The 24310-nt window shown below is 46.2% G+C and overlaps 1 protein-coding gene across 1 annotated transcript in view; it reads left to right on the top strand.

Annotated features, from left to right (window-relative positions):
- The window catches only part of AIP (AHR interacting HSP90 co-chaperone), a 150679-nt gene that overhangs the window by 7508 nt on the left and 118861 nt on the right, over positions 1–24310 (top strand). Inside the window, exon 2 of the mRNA XM_086953247.1 lies at positions 4941–5120. Within this exon, the coding sequence (XP_086809373.1) occupies positions 4941–5120 (180 nt within the window). The remainder of the gene's footprint in view (positions 1–4940; positions 5121–24310) is intronic.

Genomic DNA, 24310 nt, shown 5'->3' with positions numbered 1-24310 from the left:
CTGGTGTTTGTTATGAACATTTCTCGTACGTGGGAGCAAGAAGTTATTATACATCAGATGAGCTTCTGTATAAGCTATTCTAGCACTGGGATAGCATACGTAACCAGTTCCATTAAAACGCCTTTGTGGGTCTCTTCCTGAAAGATGTTAAGTCAGTTTGGGTGATATGTAGTATTTGAGGTTGAGGGAAGGGCTGGAATGCTGAGATGACTATTGGAGTGAGAAAAGATGAGGCAGTAGTTGATGGCAAGGTTAGGTTGACACTTGCCCAACATCTAAAAGGCATTTTTTGGAGATTGAAAAACAGAGGCATGGACGAATCTCGTCCCAGACATGCGTCTTCTAATGCTAACCATACTGAGGTTCAGCCGCCTCTTCAGCAGGCCTTTAGCTTGCAGAGAAGTAATAGTTGGCATCTCCAGGTTAGTATGGATGGTCTTTACTGATGAGGTTCAGTCCCATTTTAAAGGCAGGGTTTTAGGCCCTTGGGTATTAGTAGGTGTGTTCTAGTGATTTAAGGTTGGAACCTTCTGATGCGCAGTGTTGATATCAACTCACAAGCAAAGTTTTTGACCTCACAAGAGCAGGGTAGATCTTTGCTGCCAGGCAGTATTAAGTGTGGCTTCTTCACTCTGCCACTTCTTCTGTACTTTCATTGTGTATTTATGCACTATCTACAAAAAGCAGCATATTATAATCACTTACAAAATGCCTTTATAATTTGTAAAATTGGGTGTCTGATATTGACCACCGTAACTGCATAACTTCAGTGATCTTTAGGCCCTCTTTTGATTGTAGTTAATGCTCACTGGTGTGTGGAGTAATTTGAACAGGTTTGCATGCCTACTGTTGGGTGAGGTTGGTGCCCACAAGTTAGCAAACTTGCGTCCCAGTTCACAGTGTGCTTATGCCAGCCTCTGAGCATTTTCGAGAAGCTTGTTTTGCTATGGATCTCTTTATTCCACACCTTTTGTACTGAACACGTTTTTGGGGAATGCAATTGTCCAAGTACGAATGTCGTCTCCCCCATCGTTGCTACCTTTCAAGCCTTGCACTCTTCCAATGCTTGTCTTGTTCCATCTTCACCTCTTTTTTTGCATTCTTTTAGTCCATTCCTCTTTTATTCTGCCGTCCTAGTTAGTATATGTATTTGTTTATTGTTTCAATTAATTAAAATTGTTACAAAAGGAAACTGGTTGGGTTCGATCATAAATAAGCATGGTCATTTCATTTAAAAAGACTGTTAAACATATCTAAAACATAATAATTTCTGAGCCATTCTCATAATTACAGCAATGAAACGTGGGTTAAAACTACTGTTTCTAGTCTTTGACTGAGTCATTGTGTAATAGTTCTTTCACCTTACGTGCAAATTTCGCTAATCTTGCTAATTCCATTGGGATCTTCATCTTGAAGAGGAGTTTCATAGCGTCTGCAGGTGCGTATCCCATATTTTAACAAGCATTTACAATGCAATAGTCTCTGCATTATTAAAGGTAGAGCTATTGGCATTGCTCATGACATTTTTTTCATTTTTTTTATTTAAAACATAAATAAATGGTATTGTCATTTAAAGTGGCAATAGGTGAGTAGTAGAGAGTATTAGCGGACACAGAGCTCCCCCCCCCCCCCACACACACACAGACAGAGCCACGCACACACAGACAGAGCCACGCACACACAGACAGAGCCACGCACACACAGACAGAGCCACGCACACACAGACAGAGCCACGCACACACAGACAGAGCCACGCACACACAGACAGAGCCACGTACACACAGACAGAGCCACGTACACACAGACAGAGCCACGTGCACACACACAGCCACGCGCACACACACACAGAGCCACACACACACACAGAGCCACACACACACACAGAGCCACACACAGAGCCACGCACACACACACACAGAGCCACGTGCAACACACACACACGCACACGGAGCCACACACACAGAGCCACGCACACACCCAGGCAGAGCCACACACACACACACAGACAGAGCCACGCACAAACACAGACAGAGCCACGCACAAACACAGACAGAGCCACGCACAAACACAGACAGAGCCACGCACAAACACAGACAGAGCCACGCACACACACAGACAGAGCCACGCACACACACAGACAGAGCCACGCACTCACACAGACAGAGCCACGCACTCACACAGACAGAGCCACGCACTCACACAGACAGAGCCACGCACTCACACAGACAGAGCCACGCACTCACACAGACAGAGCCACGCACACACACAGACAGAGCCACGCACACACACAGACAGAGCCTGGCACACACACAGACAGAGCCTGGCACACACACAGACAGAGCTAGGCACACACACAGACAGAGCCACGCACACACACAGACAGAGCCACGCACACAGAGGCACAGAAAAACTGAGATGATAAGCAGGGAACAGAGGCACAGACAAACCGGGGGAACAGAGGCACAGAAAAACCGGGGATGACTCTCAGGAGTGCACCATGTATTTACTTCTCAGACTCTACACCCATGGTCAAAAGTTTAACATTTTTAGGACCTACCATAAAAAGCGTTGAGCACGTTACGCAGCATCTAAGTAAGGAGACTTTGGGGCCAAGACAGGGAAAGGTATGAGGTGGATGGAAGATAATCCTCAAAATAGTCTACAAACAACACCCACTTTTTAAAATCTTTCAGAAGCAGTACACGCTCCTCTCCACACCTCGCCAAATCCACCCTGCCACCAACCCCGCAAAAAACAAAAAAACGTAGCAGGTACAGCCCCTGGGAGACAAATTGAAAACAAGTAAATAACGTAGCATGCACGGGAACTTACCAGTCATTCAATGGGTGCAAAAAGATCCGATTAATTCGGAAGTCGAAGAGCTTTTTCAAAGGCGCTGCATAAAATGAAGGGTTCTGCATCGCTTTGTTTACTTCCACGAGACTCGGTCCCAGGTGACTAATCTTTACAACTATGTATTCCTTCGAATCAACTGTTACCACTTGAGACTTAATGACGAACAATCAACTTTATCCTTTCATATTTTATAATCTAATCTCCAGTTTCAATGCAGTTCAAATCTCAATGAAGTAATTTGTGTCAACCGCACAAAAACAAATGACAAAACACTCCATGACATATAGCTGCAGTTCTTACTGTGCTAAGGGCCTCCCAGAGGAAGCCACTTCCACAGAGAAGGCTAGCACCATGAATGATCCATAAAACAGATTGCACCACGCCCCTCACTTCACTTGCGCTGCACCAACCGCAGAAACCCAGCAACATAAGAAGCAAGTGCGAAAGTGCCCGAAGTCCCATCCCTGGCATCTCCCTGCCCCGACGGTAGGCCCAAGCCTCGGTCTCCATTTTCAGGGGTCCCGCCATAGCCTCCGCGACTTCAGCACAGCTAGTATTGGTCCTCCTTTACTACGGACTTCCGATTCCACCAATCGGAAAATAAATTCAATAGTACCCTCTGGGCCCGCCCCAGTTGCCGACAGACGCAAGGTGTCGCCAGACGCATTTCGGTTGATGGCTGCATTTATGGAAATAGACAAAGGACAAACAGGGACAACAAATTGCACCATCTTTCAGTTGCAAGACCTTATCGAACCAATATTGGAAAACCTGGAGTACATAAATATTTAGATAGTTGAATTGTCATTATTCACAGGACAATCACGAGGAATTCACATTGATTAACAATGTTTATGCGTTATTTTATATGTGATTACTTCGACTGTCACAAGTTCTCAACGGGCGCCATGATGCTTTTATAAAGATGCAAAGCAGTACTCTCCATGGCCTGTGATGACAAAGGCTGGAGTAGCCAATTATAAGTTGATTTCTGCAGGAAGCAAGGGCACGTGCTAATTTGTGGTTTCTGACTTCAAAGACAAACAAGCGCTCGCCATTTTTTGAAGCTAAGCCTTGTCCTTTTCAGACTTGGGGGGGGGGGGGCGTGTTTTTTTAGGTTTGAGTGACTGATGACGTCACAGATAGTAAAACCTAATAAACACGCCCACGAATCTGTAAAAGACGGGGCTTAAAGGGAGTGACGCCCCTCTCCTCCAATGGCTGGCAAGCATTTACGAGGCCAGCCAATGGAGAAGAGGGGCGGGTTCAAGCCCCCTACACTAAGAAACATAAAATCTCAGAGGTCTGCTTACGCAGTGCGACGGAGTCCCCGACCTAAAAAGAGGGGTTTCAGTAAAGTGCGACGTGCATAAAACAAGCGATGGCATGAGCAGATCATATGGGTCATGGATTCCTTGTACTGATGGCACAATCTACAAGTAGTAACCGACTCTAATGTTTTCCAACGCCCGTTGATGTCTTTTATCGGCAATACCATCAATCTCACAGACAGAATTTGCTTTAAAATAGACTTGTTCAAGGTGGAGTCAAGGTATGGCTGACTCAGTTTGTCATGAAGGAAACTGGCTAGTTGACTGATGTTGCTACTAGAGGACTCTAGTTCCTTCATGTCTACTTCCTTGGATAGTAGTCTAACTTGTTTCTTTAAAATGGTTTTTAAAATTCCAGGTTGGTAAAAAAAAATCCTGCCAATTGGACAAGTCAAGGTGCAATTCAGTGCAAGCAGTTAAAAGGCCGTTGGCCCACGAATTGTAACTTTTCGTAAAAATTTCCTTCAAGATTGCCTTCATTGTGTTTGAGGGGACAGCACAGACCCCTCGATAGTACCGTCCTAGTTAGTATTTTTTTTTTTTTAAATTGTCATTACAACATTCATTTTCCCATTCCTTGCTATTCTGATTTTTTTTTGTCTTTCTACTTTTTTGCTTTTTCTACATTTTCTTTTTTTTTCTTCCCATATCCAGCTGTTTGACCGCCGTATATGTATATAATTTATTTTTATTTTTGCCCCATTCTCTTTTTTTTAACACTGCACTCCTAATTTCTCTACATTCCACTCTCAGGCCACCTTTCACTACAGGACCCTGAAGTGTGACCCACAAAGAACACTTATTGATGACAGTCGCACCAATGGGAAGCCTATGGAGCTGATCATTGGCAAGAAGTTCAAGCTGCCTATCTGGGAGTCCATCATCTCTACGATGAAAGAAGGCGAGATCTCCGAGTTCTTGTGTGACACACCGGTAAGGATGAAACTTCTCATGACAGACTGATATCGCCCCCAAAAAGTTATCATATTTTGTTCTTTTCGTAACAACATGATTTTCGTAATCCAGCATTCCATGTTTTCTATTAACACAGTGCCCATGTATCCAAAATGAAATAGTAACTCTCAAGGTTGAACTACACATACGTTATGAAAGCTTAAAGTGGCATGCATTCATGTTTCTCAACTGAGCTCAATTTTATTAAGACCAATAAAAGTAGTATATTGATATAATAACATGATTAAATCAAAAAATAAGTACACACGGTAACCTATGTCAGTGGTTTGGTCCCCCCACCCCCCCTCAATGAAATTCACATAGATTGAATCTTAAACTCCCCCAGGTTGTTCTACAAAAGCACTGTGAGGAAATTGTAGCCACTGAAATCACAGATTAAAGCCAAAGTCTTGCATCTTTTAAAATGATACTATAAAGTATAACTCCTTTCCTCTTTATACTCTTTGGAGACCCCCAGTATCTGTCGAAGAAAAATAAATCTTTCAAACTCCTACCGACATGTTGCTTGAAAGTAATATTAGGTGGGAGTTTAGTGCATCAACTTCCGTTCTCTTTCTATACTTGGCTCATGGAATTGGTTCATGGGGGAGAGATTTGGTTACCTCCTGGAGCAAAAGTGTGAGAGCTTGTGTGTGCTCTGATAGTCTTTGTTTCCTGCCTGAGAAATAAGAGGAATAAAGTTTGTTAGCAGTTGATATTGCTATCTCCAGAGTTAGTTTCTTCCCCCGTTGACAAAGACGTGCTGTCTGGTTCACAAGCCTGTTGCATATGAGTTCATAAATTATGCAGGACATGAATAGGCCTTTGAAGAAGAGAGTTGGATGTGCTGGCCATGGAATCGCTTTGCTGTGATTGTGAGCAACTACCTATGTAGGCTTCACATCTAAAGCCAAATTAGAACACCCCTAAACTTGATTCTTGTAGGTGCCGCTTGTGTAAACATATTACTGTTAGTGTAGTAATTTACACATGCACTGGTGTAAATTCAAACTTTATTTCTTAAGACAAGCTCTGCAGCCTCCAGCCAGCTCCCAGCTAATCCAACTGTCAGTCCCCCGAATTCTTATCCTCTTGCATTCCATATTGCATCATAGGTAGGAACATTCCTACATATCTCTCCCCCCACAAAATGAGGAAGGAATAAACATTTCATGCATCTATATTCTAAAAGACACTGCAAAGGAAAACTTCTTCAGATTAAAGAATATACCAAACTACTTAAAAAGAAAATTGTGGAAATATAAAACCTACACATAAATACTCTAAAACATAACAGCAACATTTTCTTTCACCCCATTACTCCTCGGGCACAACCACTTTGCTTAGATTTCCAAAACTCCATTCCTTCCCATCTTCCAACACAGCCACATTTCGCTTTACTCCAATTACTCTCCAGATGGAGAATATTTACTTTCCTCTTTTTATATTTTATTTAAATATATATTGTTAGATTTGGGGGTCACAGGTAGGTACTTGTGACAAATAGGGACCCTCTCCTCTAGACAGCACAAGGGGATTATACTCCTAGAATAACCCCTGCTCACCCCCTTGGTAGCTTGGCACGAGCAGAAGGGCTTTACTTCAGAGGCGTTGTACGTTAAGCAGATGTGACCACATACAGAAACCCAGTGACAACAGTACAAATGGACAGCACACAGATTTTATATAAAAATAAGTAGACTTTTTTATAGAGTTACCACAAGACCATAAAATACACAATACTATTACTTTAAGATGGTAGATTTAAGCTTAGTTCAGTTCAGTTCTTAGATGCAACACTTTGCTTCAACGTACCTTAGGTTGCGTTGCGCTTCCACGACAAGCAATGTCGCAGCGATGGGATATGTGGCAAAGTTCAGATGCAAAGAAATAAAGAGGTGAAGATCTTCCAGATGCGGCACGCTATTAGGGATGCGAGAAGTTCTCGGTTCGATTCGTGGACTACAGTGGCGACACCTTTGCGGTGCGATGGCAACAGCTCTAGCGGCGACACTCTTCTCCGACGATGCGTGAAGCTTCCGCACGATGCGACAACTACAGCGGCTACATCCAAGATGCGACGGCAGCAGCTCCGACGGCGGTGCACTTCTCGGGGATGCGAGGTGCTCTTCGATGCGGTACAGTGCGGCAGTTCCAGCGGCGACACCCTCCTTCGGAGGTGCGACTGCAGGCACAGCGACGGCAACACGCTCCGAGCTCGTTGCGAGATTCTTCTCCTGATGCGGTGCAGTGCGACAGTTCCAGCGGCGACACCCTCCTTCGGAGTTGCGACTGCAGCGACGGCGACACGCTTCCTCTTCGTTGTGGCACACTTCTCTCAGATGCGGTGCAGTGCGACAGTTCCAGCGGTGACACCCTCCTTCGGAGTTGCGACGGCAGGCCCAGCAACGGCGACCGCTTCTTCTCGTTGAGTCGCGCTTCCAGCTCCTTGCGACACTCAGTTCCTCAGAAGGCCCAAAACAGCAGCAGGCACTTCCAAAAGAACTCTGGGGAGCAGGGGGTTGAAGTCTGTTGTCCCTGAGACTTCAGCAGGAGGCAAGATCTTTTCCAAGCCCTTGGAGATCCTTCACAAGTTGAAAGCAGAGTACACTAAGTTCCTTTCTCCGTAAGGCAACCACTACAGGCCAATCCCCCAAGCAGCACTTTAGCTTGAGAATAGTGTCTCCTCAGTTTCTTCAGGTTCCTCTCCTCAGTAAAGGTTTCTTCTTGTAGTCCTGTAGCAGGGATTCTGCTCATACACAGAACTGTGCATAGAGACTTGGGACCTCAGTGAATTAGGGTGTACCAAAACTCACCTTAGTAGCCAAAATCACCTACCAGACTAGCAATCAGTGTCTCATTGGTTCTTCCATACCCCCAATGATTAGACAACCCAGAACAGGGAACTTAGAATACCTCTGGCAATGTGGAACACATGAACACTCTTTCGTTGTACTCTCATACCAGTCCAAAACAGGGAGTAAATGCAGACACATGCAAGTTTGAAATATTTATTTCTAATGCCGTGTTCTCAGGCGCAGTATCTTAGCTAATACAAGCAGACATATTATAAGCAACAAGATTATTAGCATATTTACTATCCCATAAAATACAAAGGGAGAAAGCATGTTACAATGCTAAATGGAAAAAGGCTAGATTATACCTAGATCTCACCCTCCCTTGCTAGTAGGTTATTTTATATCTTCAGAAGGTCTCTTGGGATTACAAGGGCGGGCCCATAACTCTGGTCCTAGCAGAAATGGATCACATAATTTTCTGCGCCAGCTCTCTGCATGCGAATGTTCTCCAAGTGTGTGTGAGCATGCCTACGCAGTGCATTATTAAACGTGCCAAAATCAGCAGTGGCCACAGCTGCTTATATGATATATCTAGAACGTGCTCTGATCAGTCCGAACAAAAACCACTGAGTTGAAATAACCTTGAAGGCCTTGGCACTCACTGTTCAGACAAAGCTTACCACGCAAGGCTGCTACTATAGGAAAACATATTATTCTCGTGTGAAGCGAAACAGTCTGCTAGACTCTAAACATTTATAATAATGTGTGCAAAGGCAGCAGAAAGGAAAATGGCGTTTAAACTTCTAATAAGCTCATGCCAACTTAACACAGTGTAAATACACAGCTCATCCCCATGACAGTCCAAAAGTGATCTAATTTCATGGGATCAGGGTCCCAATATTTATACCCCAAAATCCTTTGTTCTCTGAGGGGAGATGGGCCTTTGCCCATTCCAAACCAGTTCTGAAGCACTCTGTTTACCAGACTTCTCCTTTCCTTTCACAGTGCAGGGCAGAAACATCAGAGGCCCCATGGGAGGTGGAGCCAGCATTGTGGAAGGCAAGTACAGTCCTGGAACACTTTGTTTACAGGACTCCTTCTCTTCTTTCAGTGTGCAGGGCAGAGACATCAGCCGCTCCCCAGGGGGTGGAGCCAGCATTGTGGAAGGCAGGCACAGCCCTATTCAAGGTTCAGGTCCAACTCCTCCCTCTCATCTAGATGCAGATCTCTCTATTCACCACTGGGTGACTCAGCCTGTCTTTTGGAATCCCCCAGCCCTGTCACTCACAAAACAGAGACAGAGGAATACACAACCTAGCGGAGGCAGGTTTGAATAGTTAGACAAGCAAATACCTACTTTCTAAAAGTGGTATTTGCAAACACAGAATATTAAAATAAGCTTCACTAAAAGATGTATTTTATTATTTTGAGTCCAGGCATACTAAACTCTAATTTCTACCATGTTCTCTGAGTCTGTTAGGATTATAAAATGGAATAACTCCCAACAGCCCATTTTGGTCTGTGCAGGACAGGTAGTGTTGCAATAGTGAAAAACGAAAATGGCTGTAATTCACTATTAGGACATGCAACTCACACCAGGGCTTGTCCTACCGTATACTTACAATGCACCCTGCCCTTGGACCTACTATAGGGGTGACTGATATGAAGAAAAGGGAAGATTTAGTGACGCAATTGGGTGCACTTGCCCATTCAGCATGACTGTACAGATTGCACGCAGGCTCTGCAATGGCAGACCTTAAACACATTTTACAAGGCTGCTTCTGTGGGTGGCACAACCAGTGCTGCAGGCCCACCAGCAGCATTTGGATTTACACACCCTGGGCACACTCAGTGCACTAGACTAGGGTCTGACAAGTAAACCAAATAGCCAAACATGGAACCACTGATTAATACATCAATTTATAATAGGGAGAGCATATGTAATTTAGCACTGATCAGCAGTGGTAAAGTGCCCAAAGTCATAAAATAGCCAACAACAGGTCAGAAAAAATATAGGAGGAAGGCAAAAAGTTCAGGGATGACCCTGCATAAAGGGCCAAGCCCAATACATACATATATATATATATATATATATATATATATATATATATATATATATATATATATATATATATATATATATATATTCACTGAAAAAACCATAGGTTATAGACCATATATAGTTAGGAATTAGCATTTACAAAACCTTGAAAATTCACTGAAAAAACCATAGGTTATAGACCATATATAGTTAGGAATTCGCATTTACAAAACCTTATTTTACTCACACAAAACCATTGAAATTCCATATATAGTTAGTTGCACTAACTATATATCGCGCACCCGCAATCCACTGCTGATGATGTCACATATTACATCATTCATGACATGGTCAGTGACATCACTGATGACATCACTGATGACATCTCAAATGACATCACTGATGACATCTCAAATGACATCACTGATGACATCACTGATGACATCTCATTCGACATTACTGATCACATCACTGATGATATCATTCATGTGATAATACGATGAACCTCTTCAGACTCTAATATAACCTTAGATACAATCAGTGTAAACAGACACTCACAGACTGTCACTCATCCATGGAGTTACTCACACACCTAGTCAGTCATGCAAAGAATCAATCACACCTCCATTTCCTCAACTATACAGTTATACAAACTTTACTTATTCAAACATATACTAACACATATTTACTCTCTTATACAATCCCTGATACAAGTTCACAATGATCCATACAGCCACTCACACATTCACTGGCTCTTATGCACAGTTATTTATATATGCCAACTCTCACATGTACTGTGTTTTACATATGTACTTACTTTGACATGTAGCACTGAGATATCCATTCACTCACCAATACACTCATGCACACAGTCAACCGCCCATACAGCTGTTTCCACATGCACTTTTGAAACCATACATCTAGTGAATCAACTGCTCACACATCTATGCACAGAGTCATACACCTCCCAGCCACCCACACACACACTCAGTCTCCCATACAAATACTTGGGCAACCAATCAATAACCCATATAGTTACTCATATAGCTACTTATCAACACATGCAACAGTTTACAGAACAACAGACATAATGATGCACAAATTAAGACAGTTTAGTCACTAACCCATGCACTCAGTGAGACACATTTAATCACTCACTCATACAGTCAGTCATGCACCTACTAAATCCTTCATCCAGACACTTATACATCCACTCATTCTTCAATATGTAAGACATATTTTAACTTTACAGAAACATACAGTCACTGGATGTTGTCATCAGTGATGTCATCAGTGATGTCATTTGAGATGTCATCAGTGATGTCATCAGTGATGTCACTGACCATGTCATGAATGATGTAATATGTGACATCATCAGCAGTGGATTGCGGGTGCGCGATATATAGTTAGTGCAACTAACTATATATGGAATTTCAATGGTTTTGTGTGAGTAAAATAAGGTTTTGTAAATGTGAATTCCTAACTATATATGGTCTATATAACCTATGTTTTTTTCAGTGAATTTTCAAGGTTTTGTAAATGCTAATTCCTAACTATATATGGTCTATAACCTATGGTTTTTTCAGTGAATTTTCAAGGTTTTGTAAATGCTAATTCCTAACTATATATGGTCTATAACCTATGGTTTTTTCAGTGAATATATATATATATATACATACATATATAAACATATATCATCTGTATATCTATATAAATACAAACATAAATGCATGCATACATATACATATATGCATACAGATGCATGTTATTTACATGAAAGTTGAAAAAACACTAATAAAAGCAAAGCTAAAAAGCCACCTCATTACAAACAGAATGGCTTTAACTTAAACGAGGGCGAGATCTATTGCATTTTCAATGCTTGTTTACTTTGGTTCCATCAAGAAGGCATTCAGATGTGTCACACATTTGCCATAAATTCTGAATGTTAGCACTCTAGTTGCACATTAGATCACTGTAGTAAAGCTACTGCTCACCAGGGACGTCTGCTGCTGGTATTCAAAGTGCATGTTTCAGTCTGCATGTCAGAATTTTTTTAATGAAATAGAAGAGGATTTGAGAAGTCACTCAAAATGATCCCTAATTTTTCTTTCTGAAGCACTAATCCTACTTTCTATGGCAAAATTAACCCCCTCATGTTGTTCCTTTTTAAATTGAGTGTTTTCAGACTTACCAATTCCAATTCCAAAAATTCTTTATTTCGGCCGCATAGGCCATAAAAGATACAGTAAAATACAGTACATATATACACAGTAAAATGGAATGCATATATTACACAATATTTACATATAAAAAGGCTAGAGGGTCTGCATGAGGTAAGGAAACACAGTGGCACCAATTCAGGAGGACATTTTCTTCCTTATTAACCAAGCTGCCATTAGGAATTTTGATACCGCAAAAACAATGTGTCCCAGGGTGTTGGTTTTCATAACCCTGTATGCTTGTAGATAATCCCGAAAACCCAGGTTTCGGCACAGCGGTGCAATCCAACGCTTCCTGGGATTCTGGTATGCGTGGCAAACAAACATTATGTGCAAATCATCTTCATTCTTGGTTTTACAACAAGGACAGAGTTTGTCACCCCCAGTGAGCCATTTGCGGGTAAATACTTTGGTGGGGAGTGTGCCAAACCTCCATTGCAGGAACAATTTCCTCGCCAAAAGAGGAAAAATAAAATCCATAAAAGGTTCAAAAAGGTAAGAATTTTTGGACTCCATAAAACGACTCGTCAAGGTGCCGGTGCTATGAGCATTGTCCATGTCAGCCAAGTTTTTGTTTTTGTACAGCTGGGCAAGAGTTTTGCGTGTGATCCTTTGACAGCCCTGAACTGGATCATCCCAGAGGTCTGGCAAGTTCAAACTGGACAATTCTGATTTAATAAAAGCCAGCCAGGGGATGTTGTTACTGCCATTCAACCTCAGAACATGGATAAGGTCCTGTCTGTAGTGGTGCAGTTCCTCAGTGGACCATATCCGGTGCCAGAACTTCACGGGTTTGGACAAAAGATCTTCAGCGATGGAGTGTAGGCCCAAATCCAATCTTAGGGGGAGGAGTGGCGTTCCCTGCGGGAGAGCAAGTAGGCGTCTCAAGAATGTATTTTCCACCGCTAACAATGCCTTCCCTGCTTTGTAACCCCACAGCTCGCTGCCATACATGGCTGCTGCCTTCGCTTGGGATCTATAGGTTTCAAGGGCCGGGCTTACAGGCTTAAAGGTGGATTTATTTGCCACCTTCAGGAGTGCGCCCGCTAGCTGGGATAGTTTCAGCCTTGATCTCGCTATCTGACAGTCCCAGGACAGGTTTTCTTGTAATGTTACCCCCAGATAGACAAAGGTCGAGACCCTCTCAAGACTAACTTCCCCCAGTTTTGGGTTGGGTCTGGTTCTGGCAGGGGGATTGAAGATCATAAACTTAGTCTTTTCTGTGTTGACCTCCAACCCGTGTTGCCGACAGAAAAGGCCAAAACCATTCACAATCCTCTGGATCCCCATAGGGGATTTGGAAAGCAGGAGGGTATCATCAGCAAACATGATTGCCGGGACCCTCCTGCCTGCCAAAACCGGGGCATCATTGTCCTCAACAGTGTCAAGATGTTGAATGACACTGTTAATGAAGAGGCAGAAGAGGGTTGGCGCCAAGACACAGCCCTGTCTGACTCCTCTAAGGACAGGGAATTTGCCCGAGAGCTTACCATCCCTCCCACACCTTACTTGGGCATAGTTGTTCTCGTGGAGCCTGATGATAGTACTAAGAAGGTGTGGGGGCACTCCTAGCTCCTGCAAAACCTCCCAAAGTTTCCCTCTAGGGACTAGGTCAAAGGCTGACCTCAGATCCACGAAGACCATGTACAGTCTTCCACCCTCTATGGTAACAGTCTTCCAATATAGGAGAAGAAGGCGGAAGATCTGGTCCATGGTCGACGTGTTCTTTCTGAAGCCAGCCTGAAGGGGGGTCATGATGTCATTGTCCTCCACCCAGTCCAGGAGGTGATTAAGGATGAGGCGCGCAAAGAGCTTTTGGGGTACATCTATTAGGCTAATGGGCCTGTAGTTGGCGGGGAGCAGAGTAGATCCCTTCTTGTGGATCGGAACAATCTCTGCCCCCAGCCACGACCCGGGGATTGACATACCTCCTAGGATGGCATTAAAAAGAATAAGAAGGTATGGGCCCCAGATGTCCAGGTGGTGCCTAAACAAATCCCCAGGTAGCCTATCTAGACCCGGCGCCTTCCCCGCTGGTAGTTGCTTCAGGGCTGCCTCCACTTCCCCCAGGGATAGTTCCAATTCACAGTCCTGTGTGCCACAGGGCGCAACCAGAGCTGTGACAGGGCAAGGATTGGTATCTTGATAAAGTTCCCCAAAATGGGCCTCCCAAACCTCGGGGGCAATATTGGGTTCTACTGCATTTTTGAGTTCCCCTATGCCATTATTAACAAGGGCCCAGAATTTGCGGGAGTCCCTAACTTTTAAGGCATCATGAAGATCATGCCAATGATTCCAGTCCCACTCGGTCCTGGCAGACGCCATCACTGCTTTATAGTGTTTCCTATGGGCGCGCACCTTGGCCTTATTTGACCCCTCTTTTATTGCAGCAATGAGCTCAGACTTTGCTGCCCTACAAGAGGAGGTATACCAGGTGGGAACATGGGTCTTTTTCTTTCTATTTGGCACCAGCGGGTGGAATACCTCAGCCAAATCTTTTACAAGACCCTGGTGGATATCACCCAGTTTCTCATTGTATTCCGGGGTTCTTGGTGCGTTTAGCAGTGCATCCACCTCCATAAACCTTGGGAGTGCCAACCCGTATAGTTTGCTAATGGCCTCTTCTGAGCTCACAAGTTTTCCCCACTTAACCCGTCGCCTGCTGGTTGCGAGAACCAAATCCCCCTCATCTCCCCCTGGGTTTTCTAGCACTTTTCCCGCTACATGGGGAGGCCACTGGATATTTAAACACAGGGCATTATGATCGCTATCTGACCTGTTTATTACCCTGAAGTCGAGGACTTTAGGCCAGAGTGTAATGTCCACCATGATGTAATCTAGCCTCGACTCGTGACCCCTCCTATTAAAAGTGCACACTGAGGGAGTATCGGAAAGGGTGCGCCCATTACAAGCCCTCAGTGCGTAGTTCAGGGTAAGGGACATAAGTTGTATTGCAAGGGGGGACCAGGCTTTGGGATATGGGGAGGACGAGGGTGGGACTCCCCAGTAGTCATCCTCAGCCGTGAGGGCACCCTCCGACATGCCCTCAAGGGGTTCAAAGTGGCAGTTGAAGTCTCCTCCAAGCACCACCTTGAGGTCTCCCGGGAGCTGCCCCAGGAAGGAGGAGAGGTCGTTTAGGGTTGGGGATTCGTTTGGCGAGGCAACTGGTCGAGAGTAGACATTCACAAGGGCCCATGATGGTTTACCAGGCCATGTGAGCCGAACACACTGGATGTCCTGCGAGGACGTATGTACCTGTTCCGCCTGGCATCCGGTGTGACTCGCAATCCAGATTGCCAGCCCGCCTGACGGCCTCCCCCTCCCACCCCATTTGGCAGGAATTTCAAATACATCAAACCCATTCCTGGTTACAGTGTCCCGCGCCCACGTTTCTTGAAGGAGGAGGATGTCGCTACTGGCCACTAGATGGTCCCACTCCGGTGTGCCCTCCTTGTTTGCAATACCCGCTACATTCCACGAAACAATTCTCAGGCCCTGATCTGTAGGTAGAGGGCCTTGACCCACAGTGGGGGATTGCGTAGGGACTATGGGTGGATGAGTTCCTGGCACGATGGTAGATGGACCAGACAGCTCGTCCCCCCCTGGTTGCCATATGTGGTCAGTCCCGATGTTGTGAGAAGTCCCCTGTAAGCCCAGACTGTCACCGCTGTTAGGTGGTCGATCTCTGGCGTTAACCTGCGGGGCGTATTCAATTGCAGGGGCTACAGTCATTCCCACCCGACTTTGCGCCTTGACTTTAGCCTTAACCTGGGGGCCAAGTTCAGTTACAGGGGCTCTGCTCTCTCCCACCCGCCTACGAACCTCATCTACCATCTTTCCCGAGCCAGAAGAGGTCTCACTGATTTGTAGTCAGTCGACCTGATCTAGGCAGGAGAATCTGTTGTGATGTATGAAGTTTACCTGGGCATGTGGAAGGTGGTGCCTTGGTCTATAGCGTGAGCCATCCACAGCAAAGCCCACTCTAGTCCACCCCTTCTCCCCCCTTGCCTCTGTGCTACTTGCATTTGGGTAGAAGTACGAAAGGGGGACTAATTCTATGTTGGACTTGTCAGGCCTTGCAAGCCAATTAGATATGTAGTTGGCTACGTGGGGGCTTTTAAAACTTATGATGATGCAGTCCCCAGCCCTATTCTTTGGGGTGTGACCAATCCAAGGGATCCTCCTGGCCATCAGGACCTCGCCTTTCAGGCTAGGAGGCAGCGGCCTGTTGATGCTAAGCCAGCTTATCACCTTGTTTCGTAACGAGTCTTGGGGCTCCCTCATATCACCAGTTAACTCCGGTACTCCCACCATGATTACCGTGTATGGGACAGCTTCTGGGGGCAGGTTAACCACCCTGCGCCTATCACAGTGGAGAGCGGGACCATCAGTAGAGCCATTTGTAGGGATCACTGCTCCCCCAGTCTGTGGAGCTGGAAGTTGCTTTGATCTCCTTGGGGCCGGAACAGGGGGCCTGGGAGCCGAGGGCAACAAAGGGGGCGCCTGAGGAACAGGCGCACCGTCCGTGCCTAGCAGCACCGCATTAGCGCCCTGTGACGGTGCAGCGGACTGCCGGCTATTCACCAGGGAGGCCCGGGGGACTGGAGGGGGGTTAGTCACATTTGTGGCTGTCCCAGGGCTTTTCCTTAGATGACTGCTTTCCAAGGCCTTCAGTCTGGACTCTATGGCGTCCAGTTTAGCTGCAATGGGGGTTAACAAGCTCCTCATAATGTCAGTGAGTGTGTTGACTAATGAGTCAGTGCTAGTGGAAGTGGAAGTTGCCCCACCAAAAATAAAAGGGCCCGTGTGCAAGGGTAGGGAAGCAGGAGCTGGAGAGCCCATGCGATTCGACCTTGACCCTGATAGGTTGAGGTCAGGAGAAGCAGAAATGTCTATGCTGTCAGTCTGATTTGGCTCTATTGTGTCGACTTTGGCCCTCTTTGCCTTCTTTGCTTTCCTGGACCTTTTCCTTTTGGGGGGGTGTTCTACTATGCTGCCTACATCGTCTATGGGCAAGTCGGCCTGACCTGGGTTTTGCAGGACTGTTCCCCTGCTTTCCGGAATGGTGGTATGGTCAGAGATCCCAGATAGCCGGGAGGAGTTCCTGTCCCTCTGCGTCAAAGGAGTTCTTAACTGCTGAAGGACCGACTCGATCGTCTGATCAATGCTGTCCATTAGTGACATGTGGGTGGCATCCAGTGTGATCGGTGTACTAGCGTCTGTGGAAAAGGTATCCCCCTGATCCAGAAACACACTTTCCGGGCCCATCTCGAGGTGCGCCTCAGGGATTGACGAGCATTTACTAGCTAGGTTACTCGTCTTTGGGAAGAATTTTTCCAGAGTGCTTGTACCTTGTTGAGCAGACTTACTTCGTGAAGTTCTGGTCGCCATGATGGAGTATGTAAGGGGAGCTACAAGGCCCGGGGCGTCAGAGGGGTGGCCCGGTCCGGTCTCTGCCGGCCTCTAACGGCCTAGAACGGCCCGCTCTTTGCCCGGTCTTCGCCCCGGTGGCCGCCCCGCGCGCGTCCCGCGATGCGCGTGAGCAGGTACACCTAAGTATGACAAGGGGGCGTGGCACTGGGAGGGGGCGCGGCGCGGCGGGAAGAGGAACCAGCTGGCGATGACCACTGGAATGCTGGTCCTCGCAGTCCCGCTCGCCTGCGCCTCTCACCTCCACTGCGGCCGGACTTGCTAGATGATCTTCCCCAAGCGTTGGCTCCCAGCCAGTGAAAGTGGCGAGCTAGTCCAAGGGTCAGCGTTCTGCACTCGAGCGGCACCCGCGGAGCGGGGGCCGCGAGGAGTCTTTAAACAATTACAGGCAGGGGGGCGCGGCACTGGGAGGGGGCGCGGCGCGGCGGGAAGAGGAACCAGCTGGCGATGACCACTGGAATGCTGGTCCTCGCAGTCCCGCTCGCCTGCGCCTCTCACCTCCACTGCGGCCGGACTTGCTAGATGATCTTCCCCAAGCGTTGGCTCCCAGCCAGTGAAAGTGGCGAGCTAGTCCAAGGGTCAGCGTTCTGCACTCGAGCGGCACCCGCGGAGCGGGGGCCGCGAGGAGTCTTTAAACAATTACAGGCAGGGGGGCGCGGCACTGGGAGGGGGCGCGGCGCGGCGGGAAGAGGAACCAGCTGGCGATGACCACTGGAATGCTGGTCCTCGCAGTCCCGCTCGCCTGCGCCTCTCACCTCCACTGCGGCCGGACTTGCTAGATGATCTTCCCCAAGCGTTGGCTCCCAGCCAGTGAAAGTGGCGAGCTAGTCCAAGGGTCAGCGTTCTGCACTCGAGCGGCTCCCGCGGAGCGGGGGCCGCGAGGAGTCTTTAAACAATTACAGGCAGGGGGGCGCGGCACTGGGAGGGGGCGCGGCGCGGCGGGAAGAGGAACCAGCTGGCGATGACCACTGGAATGCTGGTCCTCGCAGTCCCGCTCGCCTGCGCCTCTCACCTCCACTGCGGCCGGACTTGCTAGATGATCTTCCCCAAGCGTTGGCTCCCAGCCAGTGAAAGTGGCGAGCTAGTCCAAGGGTCAGCGTTCTGCACTCGAGCGGCACCCGACTTACCACTTTATTCCAATCAAGATGGCTTCTGGTGTGCCATACTTTTGTCATAAGTAAGACTGTTAGCGCTCTAGTTGTTCTTTAGAACACTCTGGGACATTCTGTCATTGGGCTATACTTGGGGTACATCTGGGTGATATTTGGGCTACATTTAGGCTCTTTTGTCTCTGGTGGCCATCTTGGGAGACTGTATGTCAGAATTTTTTAATGAAATTGAAGAGGGTTTGAGAAGTCACTCAAAATGTGCCCTAATTTTTCTTTCTGCAGCACTAATCATAATTCATATGGCAAAATATACCCCCTCATTTTGTTCCTTTTTAGGTCTCGCCTGTCGATGCACATGCGCATCGAGCTTGCGAGACTATGGGGGCTTATCCACTCTTTAACCAACTTGCAAGGAATCGTGGCGATTCCTTGCAGTGCACGAGAAATTTAAGCTCAATGCGCATGCGCATTGAGCTTAAAAGCGCGTGCACATGCCCCCAGCCGCCTGCCTTGCCTATTCTCTCTCTCACACCCTCCCCCAGCTCCGCCCCCTCACTTCTTGATTGCACGGCCGCTAGGCCGTGCCTCCCCTACTCTCCTCCCCCCTCCTCCTCCTACTCTCCTCCCCCCTCCTCCTCCTACTCTCCTCCCCTGCCTGCCGTGTCGCACCTCTCCCCGCTCCGCCCCCTCCCCTGCCCGCCGTGTCAGCTTTCGGGAAAACAGCATCTTAGCGTAGTCTGCTGTCTTAATCCTTAGTTGTACTTGTTATTTTAATGTTAATCGATTTGAACATTCGCAGTCCAAGTGAGCCCCAGGTTAAGCTTGTGACGTCACATGACCTGCGCGGAGTTCTCCATTTTCTCACAGACTTTGCATAAACACGGTTGCCAGGTGTTGTCTTTGGTCGCGCGCTCTTCCAGTCGGTTGTGAACCGGTCCACCTGTGGAGTTGAACGGGGCCCGCTGGCACCGGCGCTTCACCCAAAGGACAAACAAACGAAGCTTTTCTGAAAAGCACTGGCGCGTTGTGCAGTCGCTGGCAGAACGCAGGCGCACCCCTGTCATTGTGTACCTGCTGCGGCAGTTATTGGTGCATTTCACTCATTTTAAGAAATGCTCGCCTCCAAGGTTGACCTTCCTGCATGGCCTCTCCTAATACACCGTTACCTCCCCATTCTCCAGGGTCAGTTCTGTTTTCTGTTTGTATTCGCGCTGTCAGCGCGCGCACGCAAGGACGTTCCGCACAGGGCTGTGCGGTGGCGTCACGGTCTCTTGTGCTTTGCACTGGGCTTGCTAAGCTTTTTAAGTCAATCCATTGTTCAATAATGATTGCATGCGAGGGAGAGGCTCGGGGTCAGAGGTTTCACTGGCTTCTTAAAGGTGGCTGGGAGTGGGCTGGTCGTGATTCATGGATTTGGCTGTATTTTAATACGGAAAAAACCTTCATGAACCCTCTCTTCCTCCATCCGTCCCAGCTGAGCTCTTTTCTTTCTCGCCCCCCATTCAACGATCCATCCATACGCGCTCTCGGTCATGCATAAATGCATCCAGTCACCCATCCAAGTGTATAGACATTCTCCCATTCATGCACTCGCACGCTTGCCAACAGTGACGAAGCGAGTTCACTCCGTCGATAGCCACGCCTGTCATAGCCCCTCGAGTCCCTCTGTTGAAGCAGGTTTTCGCTATAGTGGATGCCCTGTAAATGAGGTGGGAAACAGAATGTTTTGGGTGTATTTTACCCACTTATCATATATCCTCGGCTGGTCACAATTCCTCCCTCGGCCTCGGGGTGAGTCACGGCTGATCACAGCGCCTCCCCGCATCTCCCTGTGACCTTGGCCGGATCACCATTAGCACTCCAATGACAAATATCCAGTGTCGCTCTGGAGAATGCGACCACATCATTGGGCCTTCGTGGTGGCACTGCTCCAATCTCGGCTCCTCCCTGGTTTCCGAGTGTGATCCTGGGCTGACCATACCACCCACTTGGTCTGATCACCCCCTCCTTCCCCAGCGAGGCTGCGCGCTCTACATAGCGCCATGCTGCGGGCTTCGGTCTGACACTTAAGACAGTCACTCCGACTTCCTGGTCTCAGTGGGGACCGTGAATAATCAATGCCTTCCCTATCCCGGTCTCACTATGACCATTGGTCGGACACTTGTAGCACCCCGACCCCAATCTTCCTTGACCCCGCGCACACTCTGTATCCCTGTGGTGATCCCGGGCTAATCCCAGCGTCGCTGGTGTTTAACGGTGTGATCGTGGGCTAATCAGCCTTTTTGCTGTAGCTGTGTGAAGGAGTTAATCACTTGTATCGCGATGTGATCCGATGCAGTCGCGACACTTATCCCGATGTGTCCATGGGCAACTCGCAGCGCCGCGTGGTACTTAGTGTGACAATGATTACTCCCCTCCGTCTCATGGATGCAGCGCTACATTATTGACTGTGTCCAGTTTTAATAGCATCTTTCTTAAAAATAAAAATAGTTTTATATAGCGCCAACTCGGCACCAGTTACCATACACAAGGTCGGGTTTGTATATTATATGTGTGTTGCCCTATACCACAGGATGTTGAGTCGAACCTGGTCCCCAGTCCCCAGCTCTTGCACTTACACACCCCACCATTTTCTCTTGGTTGGGATTGTCCCCTCTTTCGGTGTTCGTCTCCACCCCAGCTTCGGACCGGTCAAAGTTTTGACCCCACTTGAAGAGTCAGTTGTGCTAGCTAATGCGTTGGCCAACCCCCCCCCCCCCCCCCCCCCCCACCCCCCTCGCGCTGTGACCTCTGAATTTCCCATCATGCACTGTTCCTCTGGGTTTCTTCTGTCCCATGAATGCAGGGCTGCAGTTCACAGCATCACTGGTTCAAATATGTTCTTTCAATGTTTCAAGCTGTTTTCAAGCTTTATTACAAATCACAAAAAAGTTAATATTTCACTTCTGTTCTTGAATTTTCGTCACAATAAAAAACACTGAACATAATCTTCACAAAAGTTAATTACAAAAGTTTAAGCTATTGCCATTACGAATTAAATAAATTATTTAAGTATTAATTATTTTAAAAAATCAAAAAGCATAGTTATTTGTAATATCAATACATCTAAGTCACGTAAATACAAAACATGTTGCATTACAAATGCTATAGGTGTCACATTTGCGAAAGTTATAACTATTGGCATTGTAAATGACAAAGCTATTAATTTAGCTATTTTAAAAAACAAAACATAAATAAAAAAAATGTCATTTATAAGACCAATAGCTCAAACTTTCCTAATGCGAGACCTATTGCATTTCCAATGCTTGTTAAATTAAATGTTTTAAGAGTTACCACTTTATTCCCATCACGATGGCTCCAGGTGTGCTATACCTTTGTAATACGTAGGACTGTTAGCGCTCTAGTTGTTCTTTAGAACACTTTAGGAGGCTGCAGTAGAGCACAAAGGAATCAACTGACAGTCTCTGTCCTTGTTGGATGTACATGTTTTACTGAGAATGTCAGACTTCATTTTCACATGACTGAGAAAGATAATGTGAATTTACAGAAAATATGCTTTCAGTTTAGCTTATAGATCCCCTTCCAAACCACTGTGGGAAAATCATGAGATATTAGTTTTCTTTCAAACAATATTCATGATATCACAGCAGAAGGCTTTTTCACATGGTAAAATCACCTTAGAACCCACCACAATTCCTAAAACGAGTATGGTACCATCAACAAATGATTTATAATGTAACTAAAGTCCTAAAACCCTCTATTAACTACAATGCTTTTTAATGAGGTGCTATCATGTATATTGGTCCCAAGATGGCTGCCAACACTTCTTGGATGAAGTGCTGACAGCCAATCAGATCAGATGTGTGGTTAGGCTCCGCCCAGATATATATCTTTTTTTGAACCTAAATTACTCAAAATCCACTGGAGCACATATATTGAGACCTAGCAAAGGCACATCGGGCTAACAGTCCCTACAATTTTGCCAAGTTTCGTGCAAATCCATTCAGCCGTTCGAGCTAAAAGTGAGGCCAACCGCCCTATGGAAATTAACATGGGAAAAACACGTTTTGGGACCCCCCTTTTTTCTCGGCCCCCCCTTGATGAAACCCCCCCCAAATTTTCAGGAGCTGCTCAGAAACAAAATGTTCAATTTTCCTGAAAATTTCAGCCAATTCCGTCCACAAACGCCAAAGTTATTAGACATAGAATTTTCAAAAATCCCATAGAGAAAAAATCCTAACTATATATACCTACTGGCGACCGCCAGTAGGTAATGTATATGTGTGTATGTACTATTTTTTCTAGTCACCACCCAGTCTCCACATTGCCAATGTTTTACTTCACACTTTTTTTTATAATCATATATTTGTTCACTCATCCTCTGCCTCTCTCCCATTCTCATTTTCTTGGTCCTCCGATCAACCCACAGTTGTTTCTTATGCTGTAACCACATTGGTCATTCTTTTGTCGCAAGTTCTCTTCCTTTGAGATAAATGAAAGACGATGCTCCTGTCATTGAATTCAGAGTAATCCTATGGGCCTGCATCATTTTGTCCATTTCATCCTTCCAAGGCAGTCCATTAGCTACTGAAAGCTTTGTTTTCCATAATCACCCGGTTAAGCCTTTCATCTAGACCATTATCCTGAGGTCTAAACATTGGCACTCTTTCATGTCTGATACCCAGTTGCTTCAGGAAATTCACCATTAATGAAGTGAATTGTTTCCCATTATCTCTGGTAATCACTCTAGGAATTATTTCTTCCATGAACACTTCTTTCAGGACACATTCCGTAAACCACTTACCATGGTAGTCTACAATGACAGCCAAGAAACAATCTCCTCTCCACAAATTTTCTTCGCCCCAATAAAATCTATAGCCAGATGTTCCCACGGTTTCTCAGGCAGTTCCCACCAGCTCCGGGTGGTTCCGTACTTATCCTGCTCTTATATACTATAACTATCAATTGCTCTTATATCTATTACTACAGGCACTACAGTCTCACCTATGCCCAATCTGACTTTGCTTACATCAGTGGTAACCACAGTTTTGTTATTTACATGAAAGTGACATAGTGGTGGGGACTTAATGCGAGATTGTTTGATCTCAACAAATGCACTTTCACACTCCTTGCCCCACTCAAACTCATACTTATTCTTTAACAATTGCACGGGTTACATTTTTTCTGTGAATTTGCGTATAAACCTCCCCCAAAAACGTTCACTGTTCCTTATTCTGGGGCCTAAGCACATTGGATACATTCTTGAAAATGTTTTTCTTAGGCTTAATATCCATTGCCGAAATTTCATGGCCTAAGTAATCCCACTTGTTCTTTTTCAACTGACATTTTTCCCTCTTTATGGTCAGTTCTCGTTTTTCAATCCTTGATAAAACATCCCTTAACATCTCATCATGATCCTTTTCCGATCCGCCTACCACCAACATGTCATCCTGTAAGCATAAAACCTTCTTCATTCCATGGAAAATACTGTGCATCATCCTTTCGAAGACAGCTGAGGCGGCTGCGAGGCCAAATGGCATCCTACAATATCGGAAAGCTCCCATAGGCGTGA

This window comes from Lissotriton vulgaris, chromosome 1_2 (genome assembly GCF_964263255.1).
Source record: "Lissotriton vulgaris chromosome 1_2, aLisVul1.2, whole genome shotgun sequence".
Taxonomy (NCBI): Eukaryota; Metazoa; Chordata; class Amphibia; order Caudata; family Salamandridae; genus Lissotriton; species Lissotriton vulgaris.
Note: the sequence above shows the minus strand (reverse complement) of the source record. Positions and strands in the feature narration are given on the sequence as shown.